Here is an 18,567-nt window from a genome sequence, read left to right as displayed (position 1 = left end):
CCACTGCTGCCACACACTGATGGTCTGTGCAGCACCACCGGGAAAAAGAGCTGAAATACAGCACTGCAGAGACCCCACCGTTAAAAACAGGCGTGCAAGATTAAGATGATGAACAGGATCCTCAGAAGACGAGCAATTTTTCTGGACTCGCTACTCTTTGCAGCTTAAGGGGAAATCAACCTGAGGGAAGCAAGTTTGATATAGTACTGCATATTGCTTCCAGTATTAAAATGGGAATTATTGCTGCCAAAGTAAGGTTAAGGGGGCACGACAAAGGGCACAACCATCTTCCTCCTCCATCCTCTGTGTCCCAAGTGCTTTGCCAGCTTGTGAAGAGGAGGTCTCAGGAGCAGCAGCACGACCTGCAAGCTTCCATCACACTCAGCAGCCTGGAGACCCACGGCGGAGCAGCAAGCTGCGCAGGGGGTGTGTGTGGAACCTGCTCAGGGGAGAGATGCTGATGGAACATCCCTGGTTGTCTGCGGAAGAAGTGACAGCTCCCAAGTTGCTATTTCTGAATAGTCCACGGCTTGAAATTTGGAGACAGCACACGGCGGTAAAAATATTTTGCCCAAGTTTGAGTTGAGAGGGACTCAACTGGGGCAGCGAACACCAAAAACACAAACTGGAGCACATCGTTCTGCTCCCAAAACGAAGTCAGGCTCCGAAGAGTCAAATCAGCTGCAAGTTAATCAGTTTAATGAAGTAAAACCGTTTTCACTCACTGTGTGGTATGTATTGCTACAAGTACAGAGAACTGAAACGCCAGAGGCACGCGTACAGAACGAACACAACCAGCTGCAAGTCTCATGGGATCTGATGCTGCTCCCAGGTCAAGCAGAACAGAAAAGCAACGCCTTAAAGGTTTCTGTAATTGCTCAATCTCAGATGCACAATTAAACTGAGAATGTTATTTCTGTACACACATACCATCTCTTAACAAACTGGTGTATTATGTGGCCAGTGCACAATAAGCTACAAAGCCACCCAAACACAGACTGGAAAGCAAGAATGTTGCACAAGAACGCACCATTTTTTTTTTTTTTTTTTTTTTAAAACATATTAATAACAAAAGGAATTATCATGTGCACATTCAAATTCTGTGGAACAAAACTTTGCAGCAGCAATTTTGTCCATTTAACTGATGAAACTGCCACACTTTCATGTTGATGAACTGAAGGCGACAGGGAAGCTGAACACAATCACAGACCTTACGTGAACCAGGATGTTCTCCAAGGGTTTCAGAGCACAAAAATTAGGCCGTTCAGTTTTCAGGAGAGACACTGCTATTTATCTTAAATAAAGCAGCAGTTAGGCAGGCTTATTACTTAATCAAAGAAGTAAATCCAAAAAGTATTTAAAAGCTTCAGATTCAATCATAATACATTATTTTGTTTAATATAAAAAAATATTTTTTGTATAAAAATAAAGACTTAAATGTGGCCATCTGTAAGATGACGACAGGTAGCAGTTAATAAGATGTACAAACATCTTATACCAACAAACATCTCAATACCAACAAACAGATTAGATGCGAATGCCGACACAAGACATTTAACTGGTACTTGAGTCACAATATTGATGACTCTCCACTTACGTGGCAGTCACACCAACCACTTAGAAGGATGAGCACAGCATGTGAATTTTCTTCAGAATGACTGCTACACAGGTAAGAGCAGATTCAGCTCACTTACATATTCCACTTAAATAAATAGCTGCTAAGGACAGAGATTTACTAAGCACATCTTTCATTATGTTCTTCCTACGTCATCTTTTGAAGGCCCTGAGAGTACGCCCCAAAAAAGGCTCCGCTTGCAGGCCTCCAGCAGGGATACAAACTCCTGGAAAAAATGACAAGGCCACCATCTATGCATTTTCCTGCTCCTCAGCTGCCAAGAGATTAAGAGGTATTTTGCTCCTTGAAATTTTGGTAAAGACATCGTGAGCAGGAACAACATCTTTGAGTAAAAATCTGTGCATCACAATCTTTTAGACTTCTGTTAAACTTAGTGCTTCTGCTTAAACTCAGCTTTTTCAGGAAGTCAGATGTTCTTCTACAGGCAGTAACGTGCACTCACACAGCATCGCAGTCTTTCAAATCTCTTGGCAAGTGCCCACTTACAGTGATATCCAGAGAGGAGCAGGCACTTGATTCAACACTTACAGCTCCCAGTTACAGAAAACAACAGCAGGTTTCAAGAAGACCAGGAGCCATAGAGACCATACAGCACCAAAGCAGCACCCAGGTGAGATGAGTACAGAGGAAGTTTGTGGATCTCTACATACTAATATCCCATTTCACACAAATAGTTGTTATAAATAACGTTCCTGTGGACATTACCTTATGAACCTCCAAGCCAGCAAGCAGTTGTTCTGGGCAATATTAATGTGAGCTGCCACATGTTTCAATAAGCTATGTGTTTTCACCGGTCGAGGCAGATGGCACTTGGACGAAGTCATTTAAAGATACTGTATGAAGGGAATGCTCGAGGATGCTGAGGTAATCACCTGCTACAATCAGTGGCACAGATCCAACAGCAGCCATCACACATACAGAATAACCAGGCCTCGGTGCAACGGTTATCTTCAGAGAAGATTGTGCAGTTCATCATTTAAGTATGCAGACAGTTAAATTAATCCAGAGGAAAAATTAAGTAAAACATGCTTCTAGGATAGACAAATGTGTCCATTACACTGAGCTTTTGAAAATAAAGAAAGCATTTCATTTCCTTTTTTTTCTTACCCCCACTGCAGTAGTTACAATTGAATAATTCAGATGATTACTTCGGTGAGGACTGGGCTTCTCCCACACCCACAGATCTTACAGCTGACTTCCTAGTGGACATCTAGTACGCGAACTTGTCAGAGAAATAAAATACAGCTCTACGGCTCCTCGCACACCACTCATTGCACAATGCACTTCAATCCCTTCAGATAAAATTAAGGGCAATGAATTTCAGGACCAACATTACAGCAAAGAGTATCTCACTGCAAGATTAATCAATAGCCTTAGCTCGCTCAAGCTGCTTGCACTAAATCTTTTTTATTTTCACAGTCCTGGATCAGCAGGCAGCGTGGAGCTTTAAGGAATGCAAATATCACAGAACGTACTTGATACTCTAACACAAATACACAGCCTATGATGAAGCAAATCGGACTTGTACAGTTGGTTATTTCCACCATAACCATTCCTATCTCACAAGTGAAGCACTGGGCATACACACACAAAAAAACAGCTCCAACTCATGTTTTTGCTTGCCATCAAGATTCTGCATCACTGAACACATTCAAAGGATCATCAAGCTCTTTACAATTTTAGAATATATTTTTTTCCTGTGATAATGAACAAGATATTCCAGATTTGATAAGCTTTATATCAAGCTTGCTTCACTTTAGTGTCCAAGATAGTAAATTCCGCTGGATCTGCTTAGCTCGTTCGGACAGCCTCCCACAGCTGCTAATGAAGACAAAAATTGTTGCAGAAGCCTACTCATTGTCTGGCATCCAACACAAGAGCATGATGAGACAAAAAACCTTAAAATATGCAACACCCAAAGAGAGAACAATTTATAGTAGAGGACCATGTAAACAACACAAAATTCACTGCCGTGTTTTTAGTAAAGAGCAGAGGAAGCACCTGCCAGGAGCGCGCAGCATACAACAGCAGAGAGGAAGAACACGTCTGCCTACAAAGTAGGCATCTTACATTTCTAGAACGAGAAGAGCAGATTGGCCAAAAAATGAAGACCTGATGTAAACTGGGTGTTGTTTGGGATGAACAGCTGGTGTACAAAAACCCTTCTGAAAGCAGCGAGAGAAAAGTTCAAGTACCTACACAAGCTGCCATCTCCTGCAGGTTCCCTTTGTACGTTAATTAGGGCACAGATCCGGATGCTACAGAGATGCGATGTTTTCAAACTATCTGTTGCAGAAGCCAAATGAAATAAGAGTCTACAACAATCAAACAAAAACCAGCACAAGCCTGAGTCAATGTATAGATTTGCCCCAAAGGAACAAATTGTTAACAGCATCACACTTACAAGCTTTAAGCATATAAGCAAGCTTATTTCTGCAGATCATTGTACTGGGCAGCGTGATGCTCAGCAGTCACTTTCAAGAAGAAAAAGGAGTAGCTGCAAGATTGGAAAAGAAAAAAAGCACAATAGCACATCACCACATTGCTTTTAATCAATACAAGCAATTTGTTAGATCTACAACAAAAGGCACTGCAACATAATCCATTGCTCTAGGCAGAAGTTAACCAACATAATTCGGTGTTGAATTTCCTTCCAGATGCCTCACATACACCTTGTACACGAGCAAACAACGTGCAAGAGGTTAGAAGCAGGCTTTTCACAGGACAAAGGATTTCCAGGAAAATAAACTAGGGGCTGATAAAAAAAAAAATCATTAAAGCTGGACTCCTAGCTACACCACCAAGTAAATACCTCAACAGCTCATCAATTACAGCAAGAAAAGCCTTTTGAATTGGAACTTAAGTCAACACACACCTTCTCTGCAGCTAACACCTGCAATCATGTCTACGCATGGACCGCAGCTAATAAGAAGATTATTTTTTCTAACTCTGTTTAAAGAACGATTTAAGGGATGCAGGCAAAAAATCAAGGGAATCCCTCCTTCTGGGGTGGAGTTGCTTGAACCCAGGGATTCACCTTCACGCACACACAGGTTGTTTCTCCTGGATATCCAAATGGTCTGCATCTCCACTGAGCTCCGTGGACTTGTCTGTGAACTATCAACAGAGCAAATAAATGTTTCTGCAAAAAGAGGAGTTAGCCAAGAAAGCTCTTTGGCACACAAGAGAGACTCCTGGGGAGAGTGCCTGATGTTTGAGCTTCCCAGGAGGGTGAGTAACAGCAATACTTCTTCCTTTAAAGCAAATCTATAAGGAACTAAGAGGCTTCTCGATAATCTGCAGTGTACAGTTCACCCAAAGTTAAAAACCCAAAATGACAACAGCTCCCAGCAGCTCAAGCAGGCGCAGCAGCTGGTTGCCTATCAGTAAGCACAAAGCCAATGCCAGCACGGCACCAACAGCCACGGAACGAAGTTTCTAGAGGCTCTCTGTTCAGGGTTGTGAAAGTTCCTGGACAGACTGACCCTTCCGTGTAATTGCTCCATATTACCCACAGGAACAAAGTTAAATGAACAGCGAGGGGCAGGCCTTACTGTAAGTCATTATCAGTAACCACAACTGGCAGAACAGTTCCAGTAACTTACTAATGGACTCTATCGGCATTTCCTCACATCTTACACGCTGCACGCAGTACTAGCATCCAGCAGCACTGCTGCTTGAGTTATTTCCTCTGGTTTAAAGGATATAATTTAGATTATACCTTCAAGCAAGGGGAAAAAACTCAAAACCCAGCAACACCTGTGAGCGCACACGAACAGTTTTCCATGCACAACAGCGATCTGACAGAAGAAAAGATGATCTCTACCAAGATAACCTGTCAGTACCGGTTTGCTGTGCACACACAGAAGAGGTAGATGCACAAGTTACAAGAAACACAAGCTGCTTATAATCTGTACCATAACAAAAAAAGGTTGCACCGCTTTTCTAGCTCAGTCTTTTTTGCCTCAAGCTATACAAAGCCAGAAAAATACTCACACGTTCCTAAGTAAGGGAGAAAAGAGAACACAAAGGAGAACACCTTCCAGAAGAGCCCCACCACACAAACCTTTGCATTTAGTATCTTAATGTCTTTCTAATTTCAAGTGAAGGCGGCACAGAAATGAAGAGAGTTATCCATGAGATGACAACCCAGTTTTATTTTAGTACAAAGCCCCAAAATACACGTTGGTTTTCTGCTTCCTAACTCTGCATTCCACCTGCTGTGGCTTTGATGGTGTTGTTTTTTTTTTGGTAGGTGGAAAAAGCTGTAAGGCTTTCATCTAGGGCTCGGCCAAAGTACCTACTGTTAGCAGTACCTACCTGCTCGTTATAATTGGGAAAATGATTCTCAGAATTGTATAGTTAACAACATACTGAACATCTGTCATTTAAAATTTAAAGTGCATGCTACACTTAAACAATCTGAGGTCCAAATTTAAGACGCAATTCATGAATCTATCAACAGTTTTCTTTCAACCCAATTTCACTGCTTATTTTTTTATTTAAGACTGAACGAGATGCCTTCTTTCAGGAGTGCGTATACTCAGTACAAACAAGTCTCTCAAGCGACACCAAAGCACACTGCATCTTTCACTTGACAGCAAAACACGGACCTTGAAAGGTTCTACGCAATACTGTCTTACTGGGGTAAAATAGGCAAACTTTGATGGTTTTGTATCTAATTCTGCTCACCAGTATGGATTTCAGAGAAAGTATCCTCAGAAGTTGGGAGCTGATGCTTCTTATCAAGCTGCTAGTAAATCAACACGCTGGGACCTCTGTGTGCCCTGCCAAACAGCAGCTGAGAATGAGGAGAACCTCATTCTGAGGCATTACTACAGAGGTTCAAATTCAATAAAATCAAGAGAGACATTTATACAGTAGTATTATAACTTCCAGGTTCCACTTCAATAATCCTAATGATCAAAGCACAGCCAGCTCTGTTAAGGATCGATCTCTAATAACTCACACAAGAGGTGCACGCTTCAGGAATATTTCCAAATATCCAAACCAACATTTCTTCTAGCCTAGTGTGAGCATTCCTAAGGAGGAGCGAAGACCGTAATCACAATGGCAGACAAAGATGTCCATGTGGAAGCCACCAGTTTTTCCTGAAGATGCTTGTTTCATAAAACATTTCTGCAGGGAATTTCTGCATTATGAATGCTTTCTGTAACAACAGAAGTATCTGGCACATACTTGTCTCAATTTTAAAATGTTTTTCTACTCATAACTGGAGATTTTAACATGTTCTTTAGCTAGAAAATTATTTATACTATACGCATTACTGTTGTGACTATATGTGAAAAAACATACAGCACTTACTGAGAATAACTAGAGCACTGTAATCATTGGTGGCAGCTCCTCTGAAATATGAACTGATTTAATCATCTTAAATAAGCTACACAAAAGGAACTCTCTCCAACTCCACAACTGTTGATTCTGTTCAAACAAGGCACCTACTTTTCAGAATCAACCCATGCAAGATGGATTTCAGTACTTGTCAAAGTCCTAATTTCAATACCGACCTTGGGGGGGAAAGCTGCCCTAGTTAAGGAATGGTGTTTAAAGGAAAGCTAAAAGCAAATAAAACATGCATCACTGTCTTGTTTATTTCTGAAACAAGCAACTATCTTCAGGAGCGCACACAGGGCTCTGAAGTTTGAAGTGTGGTTTCATATCCCTCCCTCTCCCAAATTGAGGGCACAATGTTGTTTCTAACATAAAGCCCAGAACCAAGAACCAGAGCAGAGCTTTAGTCTCCCACCACCCTTTGTTCGTGATGCATGCAGGTAATATTTCCTAAGTGTGTTGTGAGGGTTTGTCTTTTAGTTTCTGCAGACAGCTGTGAAGACCTAGGATAGTTTTCAGGCTCTTTCCTGGGGTACGTGGAAATTCATGCATGAGCTTTCACATTTTATACAGGTGAAAAACAAAAAATGGGTTTTGAGACTCTCAGTGCTAACGTCTGTTTGCATCCTTTGTCACCTGCATAATTCAATTTAACAGCTCACTTAACTCGGTAGTGGAACCATAAAGGAAGTCCCCAAATTGGGTTTTGCGCATGTGGTGTTTTCTCCTTATAACAATATCACAACAGCCACAAGTGTCAGGGAATTTATTGATGACAGAATTTATAAAGCAATCTAACTATAAGGAAAGCTTGCAAATAAACCTCATGAGACTAATATAATCTTTGTTTTAGTGCTTTTAGTTTGTTTGTTTGTCTTCTAAAGTCCTAAATATAGCATGGGAAGATGAAAAACACTACATGCTTTTAGTCTAATGAAGCTCAAACTATTTTTTTAAAGGGAAAACCTCTTTTAAATCCCGACGTGCTAGGCTGATTTTCATATTCTTTTATAAAATTATTTATAAACAGTAATGACACCCAGGAGAGCATCTTCCTTCATTGCCTGCAGCCTTTGAGCCTCCCCAAATTCTCATTAAACCACTTCAATGACTTGCTCATGCAGTCATATTACGCTCACACAATAAGCAATAAAGCGTCTTTGTTGCAGGAGACATGTGAACTGCCTCCCTCATTGAGAAATATTTACTATTAAAATGAGAAAATAGATAATTTGTGCTCAGTATGGCTTTGTGGATAAGCATCATGTGAGAGGCATGAGTCCTGCATTCAGTCTGGGGCTGTTACTCAGGAAGGCGATGCAGCTGCTCATGAAGTGGCCCTGTGTCATCCCACCATAAATTTTCAAGAGACAGAGGTCCTGCCAGCAGGCTGGGAAATAAAACCCATTCAGCCCCATGCAGAAACCAGGCTAAGGGAAGGAATCACTGATGTGTAACTACAATTGGGAAAACTGCAGCACTAGGAGACAGCAGAAAGGGAAAACAGACTGGGATTTTGAAAGAAGAACACAATAGCAGTTGCTGTGCACCTTTAAGCTAGCTCTTGTGATACCACAAAAGGTCCTTTGCTCAAATCCCTTCCTTGAAGACCATTTTATTTGCGCTGCCTCTCAGATAGCACGTACACCCCTACCCAAGAAGTCAGCATCAATGGATCCACAGCTCCATTTAGATGAGCCAGGAGGCAGCAGGGTGATTTCCGCAGTTGCCCCAACTGCCTTGCAGAGGCACCAGCACGTACTTGTACAGCAATTTATTTCCCAACTTTCCTTATTCCAGGAACAAAGAAAAGGCAGCAGTGCTATTTAATTGCATTCAGGAAAAGGGTGACACAGCTCTGCTAGAGCTCTGGCAGTTAACCACCAGCAGAGAAACATTTTAACCTAGATTCCTCCCTCTCCTCTCCCCTTGTACCTTCCAGTTGGGTGGACAGAGAGCTGCAGCCTTCTCTTACTACCGCACAGCAAGCATGCAGCCAAATCGCACCTTTTTCAGGGCTTCCTGGCAAACAGTCCAAGCCGAGCTCACAGTATGGATTGTCCTTTGGTAGCAGATCTATTTTGTTCCTTTCATAGCTGCTACGAAGCGAGGAGAGTTATTAATTATAAAGCGCTGCTTCAGGTAAAATCTGTATTAAGAGGACGGAGCAACAAGAACACCACATTCTGCTTTGACATGAAGAAAAGATAAGTTTTTCCCGAAGATGCAAGTCGAGCAATTAAGAAAATCCTTACTGGGCCTGAGCGAAGCGGAGCTCAGCAGTTCTGGGGCTGCAGAGCCGGCAGGCACCCAGCACAGAGGCTCATGGCGCTCCTCCCTCCCCGCTGCTTCCCCAACCACCTTGGGAAGGAAAAGGGAATTGGCAAAAAAGGTGTTTTACCCCACAGGCTTTGGTTAAAAAAGAAAAGGAGATTAAGTCAAGGTAGAAAACTGGCAGCTTTTTCCACAGTGTGCTTATAACCAAAACCTTTGTGAGTTGCCCCAGCAGCTCAGGAAGCTGGCTGCTTTGTGCCAATCAGTACTGAAGTGACTATTTGTGAGTAACATCAGTATTAAGAGAGAAAAATGGTCAAAGTCACTCCCTCTATTAAGATCTGGACTGTATTAGGAATAAAGTTTGAAAGCAGTTTCCCGGTGATTATTATCTACTGAATGCAGCCATCTCTGCACAAACAACAACAGGAAATTTGTTATAGTTCTGTGGAAAAATGAAATGCAATGGTAGTAACAGCAATACTCGGTACTTCTGAGTGCTTCACAAACATTAATTTACCCTAAACATCTCCCTGAGCCAGGTATGTATTATTTAGAGCACCATTACACAACTGCTGCACATTCCCCTATTTCTTCTGCTCCCTTCTCTCTTACCTCTTTTCTTTCCCATGCAGAACTCCCTCTTCGATCTGTTTGCTCTCCTCTCACTCTGCCTCAAAGTTTCTCACCCTTCCACCTGGACACCCCTACCCTCTGTGCTCGCAGTGCTGCAGGTCCCAGGACTCACACGGCTGCTTTATGTCCTCGGCTGGTCTGAAGGCTGTGCAGGTAGGTGCCCCTGGCCTCATCACACCACTTACAGGCTCCACACTAAGCTGAAAAATTCCTTACTGGAGAGACCGATGGCCTGCAGAGCAGCACTCACCAGGAACACACGGTCATCTGGCAACTAAAATCAGCTCACGGCATCTGCGCCAGCACAGGCACCACCAGCACTTCTCCTGGGAAAGGACAAACGCCTGGATATTGAGAACTGGAGCTGAGCAGCAAAGCTACAACGACAGAACAAATCCTGCAATGACAGAACAAATCCACTACAGCGAAAGCTGCTGACCACTAAGTGCTTCGTCCAGTTTTAAAAAGAATTCATCATGGACAATAAAATCTGCAATTTCTACCAAAATCTTGGAAGCCTCCATCGCTTTTTACACCAATTCACTGGCGCCATCACCTGAAATGACACCAATCACAAACAGCACAAGTACTGACGTGGGGGAAGGCATTTCACTCACAAACAGACACACACACACAATATTGCAAATTTAATCAAAAGCATTAGTTCTTTGCTTGCTGACTTCGGATATAGCTCATCAATTTCTGCAGAACTTCTCAGAGCAAACACTGAGCTGACAGGACTCCTTCCTCTGAGGCAGCACTTTTCAGAGCAGTTCACAAACTGCAAAGCCAGATCTATTAATCAAAATTCCTGATTCCGTTAGATGGAAAAGGGTATTACAAGAAAAAGAATTACTTGTTTACTTCCCCGGCTAAAAGCACACGAAGACATTCACTGAACTGTGCAGTGCTGAGGGAACAAATATTCAGAAATCAACTGCAGCCATTACTCTATTTCATTAGTTCTTTAAGTATCTGACATGCCAAAAAAACAGAGCTGTAAAGACAAAAATATTAAAAGAGGCAACGATATGCAACAAGAGCTGTCTTTTTGCCTCTTTTTAATTAACAGGTATTACATTTTTTATTAAAAAAAAAAGTAGGCATTAGTGGTTCTCTCTCCAGAGGGGGCAGAACTACCCCTGAACTGCCTGCACAGAAATCAAAGCTGTGAAGTAAGAGACTCAGAGACTTCACAGCTCTCACCCACAGACAATAAAACTCCCGACACATCTGCCTTCCTAACAAAGGCTCCTGCTGCCCTCCAGCACAGCCCGCTCGTGCCAATGGCGCTGACGCAGCAGCCAGCCTCACCCAGGGGATGCGAATCCAGCTGGATGCTCGAATGAATGGAAATGAGCATCCAGATGGATGCTCCTGTGGGTGGCAGAGGCATACCGAGGGCTCGCACAGCGCTGTAGGAATTCCCTTGGTGCTTAATATGCGCCCAACCCTTTTACTCATCGAATTTTGGTACTTGGATTTTATTTATTAAACACAATTATCTACGTACATAAAAACAAGGCGGCTTCTCCTTCATTCTCTGTATTTCCAGAAGAGAGGATGTTCAAAATGGGGCGGAAATATAAGAAGGCAGACGTGGGTAAAAGCGGAGACCCAGCTTCTCCCCCAAGACCCTCCCAGAGAAGAGTTTTCTGGCTCCCCTCCCTTCACTCCCGGGTGAGACACCACCACAAACAGCACCACCACGACTGCCAGAATGCTTTTTAAAGAGCGCCCGCAGAAAACGACGCCAAGAAAAACCCAGGTTTCCCCTCGTCCTGTCTCATGTGGTGGCACGCAAGGAAAAAGGCTGACAGATGAGGCTGCTACTCTGAGCTGAGCTAACAGCTCCACCACTCCCCATTAGCAGATCAGGGAATAAATACGGAACAGGCCATAGCACTTCATATCGTGATCAAGCAGGGTCACAGCCAGGGAACGCTCCGGTGCTCGATATGAATCCGTCTCTCCCGTGGCATTATTTCATTACTCTGCAGCACATAATGACACACGCGCACAGGGTGTGTTCCCACCTCCAAGCTCTTGGCAAAGGTTTCACAACTTCACTGAAAATACGTATTAGTTCTTACCATTGTGCCTTTGTGATCATTTATATACATCGCCTCGCTCTGTCAGTTAGTCCAGCACCGTGATTTACTGCACTGCAAACGCTTGACATTTCAAAACTCATACAAGGCTTACCCTAGGAGCACGCCTGGTATAATTTGCCAGCTCCTGGTTATTACTTGGGACCTTTAGCTAGCTTTTACAGCTTTTTGGCATTCATAGCTCACTAACTCTTTCTCTGAAAAAAAATATGTTGAATCCCTTTAGTAATTTCCTCTGCCAGTATCTGTTTCTGAGCTTACGCACGTTCTCAATTGAAAAGTTTTAAACATCTTGTAGGCTTTGATTTCTCATCCTGGTTGTCTTCTACCCCAGATTTCTTCACACCCCTTAGTTATCTCCAAAATGCAGCGCTGTTCCATGATTAGTTTTGTGCCTGTTTCCTAAAGATCCTCAGCTTGCATTCATTTCTTGTTTGCTTTCTCTCAATGTTGTGTGTTTTTTGAAGTCTTGACATTTTCAAATTGTCACCTAGAATATGTTTTAACTGTTTCTAAAACAGCCTATTTTTCATGCATTTTTATCCTAAAAACATACTGGAGAATGTTTAAAGAGATCAAAGTAACCAATGCTTCAAAGAGTGCTATTCTCAATTTCTAAAAACATCTGCCAGATAATGTTTACAAAATGTTTTGAACTTTTCAAAACAGTGTACTCAGAGGAACATAAGCTTTTTAGAAGTATGTAACTCCAGAAATATTTAATTTGTAGCTTTACAAAAAATACCAAATGTAAAAAAAAAATAAAATTTACTACCTCTCAAGAAAAATCACAGCATCTAGAAAAAATCCAGTTTACTTTGAAGAATCTATGTCAATTAATCTAAGCATGACATTTCAGTTAACATTCATCTCCAGAATACTAAGCCTGTTTGTTTGTTTTCCTGATCATCCATGTCTAATAACAAATTCAACCTAACCAAAGTCATAATTCAAACTTTAAATTAATTTATCTCAAAGTCCTAAAGATACTGAAGAAAACTGAGGATGGTAGTGGTAAGCCATAATCTTAAGTTTTGGGTTTTAATTTCCTGTGAAAGCTTTTTGTGCAGTTCTGACTGGAAAATAAAGTTCTTTAATAAAACACATTTGCAAAAGCCACAGGTAATTCTTGTTTATAATGAAAGCCTGCCCTCTTGTGTAAGGTTGGAGTTTAGCACGACTAGAGTTACGAACTGAGACACAAAGATTGGTGCTACTTCATGACATCATGATGGTCTAGAAACCGTAAACCTTCCAGCACTCCGTCAGTGCACTGCTTTTGCTGTGTGGGGAACGTACAAACAAGCTACTCATAATCTAATGCTACCTGCAGCAAGAAGAAAAAGAAAGCACTTTCTGCTTCGCTTTTTATCTTGGCCAATAAGGTAGAGTCAATTTCCAAGTATTTAAATGCATGGCTAATTTTGGCATTAGTCCCCTCCATAACCTTTTGTACACATTCAGTACAAACAAACAAAAAAACATTCTTCGCTACTTAGTGCTGACAAATAAAGCAAAAGAAAGGGGAGAACAGCTAACTCACTGTGACTTTCAGTTTCATTTAACCCTTATCCCAGTTAGGATACTGTAAAGGCATCTCCCTTCTTATGAAGAGAGGAGGCCAAGTGACTTGGGAAAGCCCACAGAAGACAACAAAAGCCACTGAGTGCTGACAAGATCCTAAAGCTGAAATCACTGAAAACTACCATAACTACTACCAACTATACACATCTTACAGTAAGCACGAGCAACAAACATTTATCCAGCTGTGTAAGTAGCAGCACTGTCACAGAATACATAGTGCAAGGCATTCATCAGGGGCATTTTCTAGAAAAGGACAAAGTTTTCTTCCACGCTTTGAATTAAGAAGGTTTTATCCCCCCGAAAAGTTAGGCACCTCCAATGCAAGTAAATGTGCAAGTTAAACAAGTAACACCTACTTTCGAAGGTGCTCGTGTTCCTTCAGGAATAGTTCTGTTCTTCTGTTATTCACACCAGACCCACTTTTATATGATCTACATGAAAAAAAAAATAAAAAAAAAAAAATGGAAGACATTTTCTCCAGAGGGTTTTCAGTAGATATTATTAATCAACTCGTGTGCATTTCATGCTTTGTTACTCTGAAGTGACCGAACAGGAAAGCTCCAGTCATGCTAAGACATTTTTGAAGTGATTCAGCATAGCTTAATAGTTTTACTTTAAAAACATGAATTCCCTTTCAAAGTTAAAACATACAAACAAACGAACAAAAATATCCATCAAGGAATCTCATCACAAACTCACTAAGAGTTGTGAATTCAAACAATTTTTTTTGCGTTGTTCAGAGCACAGGTGATTAACCTAAGCCAAGTAATCTCCTCCTACAGAGAAGTACTACCTCCTCCCTCCCAGTGCAGGACCATGTCATTGCTAGAACACATGCTACAACTTACTCAATATCTTTTCGTACTGATCCCAACAGATTTTCCCTTTCTCGTATCGCCAAAAAGTTCGCTTTGGTTTTGTGGAATTCATGAGTGTAGTCCTGTAATAAAACAGTTAGTCCAAAATTAGGGTCCTGAGATCACGTTAACAAAACAAGATTCTCAAGTAAGATCCAACCATCTTTTAAAATGTTAACTATTCTCTAACAAGAAGTGTAAGAGAACTTTAATAAATTAACATCAAAACTGCTTGGAAATTAATATAAAGTATTTTTAAAACTCACTTTTAGCTGCTGTATTTTGGTAGCTACAGCTAAGGTCAAAGTGGAAGATCCACTGTTAATTCCTTCTCCCAATTCCACACATCTTCAGCTTTCTGCTGGATTATCAGTTTGTGCTGGAATTTCCCATTACTGGTTGAATCAAAAACAACAGTAAAACCTACTGATTTGGTGTGGTGAGGATGCTCCTGGGTTTATGTAGTTAAGTTCCACTGAGCGAGAAAAAATATTTTCTGAACAATGAAATCAAAGATCTTCAAGTTGTGTTTCAAAACATTTCAGGCAGCTTGAAAAACAATCCAACTGGTAACCAGTGTCCAGTACAACACCAAAATCATTGCGATTTTTACAAAACACTGCTTTTTTAATATTCTGCGTTGTACAGACACCAAAGAGAAATTAAACTGTATGTGACTGCAGAAACATGCAAAGAACAGGCATTTTTAATATTATTATGCCACGAAAACATCACCAGTTTGAAACACTGCTCATTTAAACAGATTAGTAGCCTTAGCCATCATGTTTCCTTCAACTCCTTTTATCAGTTCAGATGGTTTTACAACCATGTTTTCCTATCCTAAATGTAGGAAGAAGCCACAGTCCAGTTCATGTAGAACATCCACATGATGTGTTTCAAAAACAATTTACATTAATTAACACAAACTGCAAAACATCCCAAATACCTTTCACCATGACAACACAGCAGCTAAAAGAGAGACCTGCACAGACTCAGTTCTATAATCAGTAGAAACTTCCAAATGAGATTAACTTCCATATTCAAGTCTTTCAACTGCCTTTTTTTTCTTTTTCTTTTCCTCCCACCAAGCAGCCTCCTTGGGGCAGCTTTTCCTTTATCAGAGACTGCTGGTCGCAGTTATTTTAGGTAACTAAATGCTAACAACCCCTGCATCTCAAAGCAATACAGCTTCATTATAATATTTTTATTTTATAAAGAAATCCAGCAGGAAGTAATGCTATGAATGCACAGATAACTGGATAAACAATCATACTCCCAGAGCACTTAGCGTTGAAATAAATATTTACACTCATTTGGAGAAGTTTGTTTCTACAAACGTTTACAGATCCTGTGCTTGCAACACATTTGAAGAAACCTTTTTTTCAATTAATCAGACTTTTTACTTGTTGCAGGTTAGGCACAGTAATACAGTACTCACAGACTCCTCCCAGCCAACTGGCATCTGGAGCATGTTTGAGCATATGTACACAGTACATCCATACTGAGATAAAACAAACAAGTATGCTGTGATACCAGCATTACTAGTAATTATTTCAACAAAGCAACAGAATAAAAGCAAGAAGGACACGTGTTTGTTACCTGTAATATGTCTCTGTGACGCTGTAACGTATGCATTAGTGCAGCATTCAGGGATGGGACTCCTGCGCTGTTTGTGTACTCTGCCATTTTGTCATTTATTCCAGTAAGCTGGAAGGGATAAAGAAAAAAAAAAAAAAAAGGCTTATTCTTGTAAGAAAGTTACAAGGCATCAGATGAAGGAACTCCCCCTAACAACAGATGCACACTTTCAGAAACATTTCTCTATCACGCACTCTAGTACTTCGTAAACACGCATCACAGAAACCTGTACTGTAACACTTTCGAAGTGCCAAAGTAAAAATACAATAACTGGAGTTACCTTTCCCAGAAGCTGTTCAATCTCCACAGCCATGGTCTCAAACATTCTGTCCTGGCTTGACCCATTTAAGAGAGGAGTGGTGTCAGAGCTAAGGGGGGAAAAAAAAATAAAAAAAAAGCAGTTACTGAAATGTCCACCTTGCATCACCTGGGGAAAATATAACCTCCCCTTGAAAAATACTCCTGACACCAAACACTCGTCTAGTACCAACGCCCTTTCATCATCAACTTTTAAGCTCAAGTTATTTTCTTATGTTTTGGCACTAAGGAGCACTGAAGGATGGGTGTGTTACATCAGCTACAGAATTACACTTCAGTTACACAGTGCTAGGACAACCCACTGACCTGTTATGCAGACAAACATTCTACACAGCAGTGCATACCACCCAGCTTATCACCATTCGTTTCATACAGCACACCTTCACTATTTTTAAGATAAACTAAAAACACAATGAAAAATCACACCTAAGCAAGAGAACAGCAGCACACCGCTTAGCGTGCCAACCTGCAGGCATATGACAGCTAACACCTTTCAGAAAACACTCTGTTTTGATTATCTATTGTAACTAGAGTAAGAGAAGAAAGTTTTGCAGAGGGTGGCAAAATAAGTACAACAATTAGATTACATAGCAAGTAACGTATGAGCTTAAAAAAAAAAAAAAGACAGACTAGGACTTTTGACTCAAGGGTAACGTGATCATTCTTGTGTTGCTCTCAGGCTTCCAGAACTGGAAATTCAGGGGAAGATTAAAAAAAATATTCAACCATCCAGAAGTGTTATACCCAACCCACCACAGTATGTGATCTCTGAGAGCAAGAAATGCTCTTATACTTCAAGCAAATAGGACCAGATTTCCTAAAGAAAGTAGCATTTACTCAAAAAGACAAAAAGCACACAAGGCTGCAGGTTTGTACCTATCAAGATATAACCTACAGCACTGAGAAGGATAAATGTGGAGTTCAGAAGAAAAAAAAAAAAATCAACGCACATACAAGCAGCAGTCACTCATAACTGATACACGATGCTGAGATCCACAATTAATAAGCAAAGAACAACATTTTTAAAGACTGTGCACAGGGACAGAGAAGCTGATAACTACTGCTGTGGGACTGCAAAAAGGCCTCAAGGCTGCTGTTAAGCTAGAAAGAGTCAGAAAGTTTTATTATACTAAATCTCCAGTGAAACATAAATCTACCTAATGCAAGATTATTCTATGTATATATATATATAATTATTCTGTTATGTATACATATACGTATGTACCTAGTTTATATATAAATAAACCTACGTATAGCTCTCACTCTGGCTACTTACCTGAGGAGCACACCAGAAAGTAACAGCCACCCCTGGAGAGGGGAAGGCAACAAACTGCCCGCTTCCCTTCCCCGCTCTCCATGCTCCCAGCCGCAGTGACCGCAGCTCAGTGCCCGGTTCCCCCACCTCCGAAGCAGGGATGAGCAGCACCACCGCAGCCCACCAAGGCCACGTAAGGCTAAACTGCCAGAGCCCAAAGCACTTACTGCAGCCTCTGAGAGCCTCTGCTAAGTCCATGCAAGTAAAACTGGAAAACATCACGCTGAGAGGAGAATCACAGAGCTGTGAGGGGTGGGAAAGAGCTCCAGGATCACCTGCTCCAGCCGCCCACCACCATCCCCCCCTAACCCACCTCCAACCTCTCCCTGAACCCCCAGGGTCGGTGTCTCCCCCCAGCCTTAAGCGCTGCAACAAGCTTAAGAAACCGAGCTTTATAAAAATAAATAAAAAAAAACAACTGAGGTGGCGGCAGGGAGAGGAATAGAGCGACAAATTAAAACGGTAAAGAAACGTGTTAGTACCTATACCTGTCGCGCCGCCCGTCCCGGCCGCCGCTGTAGCTGGTGCAGAGCTTGCTGAAGGAGACCAGCTTCAGGTCCAGCTCGTTCTCCAGCTGCCTCGCCTGCTTCCGCAGATCTGCGGGGGGGTCGGAGGAGAGAGGTCACAGCCCTGCGGGGAGCCCCAAAACCCCGTGGGGCGTGAGAAGGGAAAGAACCGGGGAACCGCGGCCGAGCCCCAACCGCCCCCCCTCAGCCCCTGCCCCCCCCCCATGGCCCCCGCTCGCCTTCCCAGTAGTTGCTGCTCCCCGCCGCCATCTTTGTTGTCCGACGTCAGCCGCGGCCCGCCGAGACGGCCGGCACGGAGCGGGGCGGAGCGGGGCGGGGA

The 18,567-nt window shown here is 41.9% G+C and overlaps 1 protein-coding gene across 3 annotated transcripts in view; it reads right to left on the bottom strand.

Moving 5' to 3' along the window:
- GOSR1 (golgi SNAP receptor complex member 1) overlaps window positions 1-18,562 on the bottom strand; it is a 31,029-nt gene extending 12,467 nt beyond the window's left edge. For 2 of the 3 annotated variants that reach the window (XM_084493297.1, XM_084493299.1), the window contains exons 1-6: window positions 18,467-18,562; window positions 18,204-18,318; window positions 16,369-16,456; window positions 16,050-16,157; window positions 14,442-14,533; window positions 13,950-14,024 (exon numbers count right to left, since the gene is read on the bottom strand). In XM_084493297.1, the coding sequence (XP_084349423.1) occupies window positions 13,950-14,024; window positions 14,442-14,533; window positions 16,050-16,157; window positions 16,369-16,456; window positions 18,204-18,318; window positions 18,467-18,497 (509 nt within the window). In that variant the 5' untranslated portion in view covers window positions 18,498-18,562. The remainder of the gene's footprint in view (window positions 1-13,949; window positions 14,025-14,441; window positions 14,534-16,049; window positions 16,158-16,368; window positions 16,457-18,203; window positions 18,319-18,466) is intronic. The other variant, XM_084493298.1, reaches the window with a different exon arrangement.
- Window positions 18,563-18,567: the final 5 nt, after the last annotated feature.

The sequence above is a fragment of the Aythya ferina genome (assembly GCF_964211825.1).
Source record: "Aythya ferina genome assembly, chromosome: 19".
Lineage (NCBI taxonomy): Eukaryota > Metazoa > Chordata > Aves > Anseriformes > Anatidae > Aythya > Aythya ferina.
Note: the sequence above shows the minus strand (reverse complement) of the source record. Positions and strands in the feature narration are given on the sequence as shown.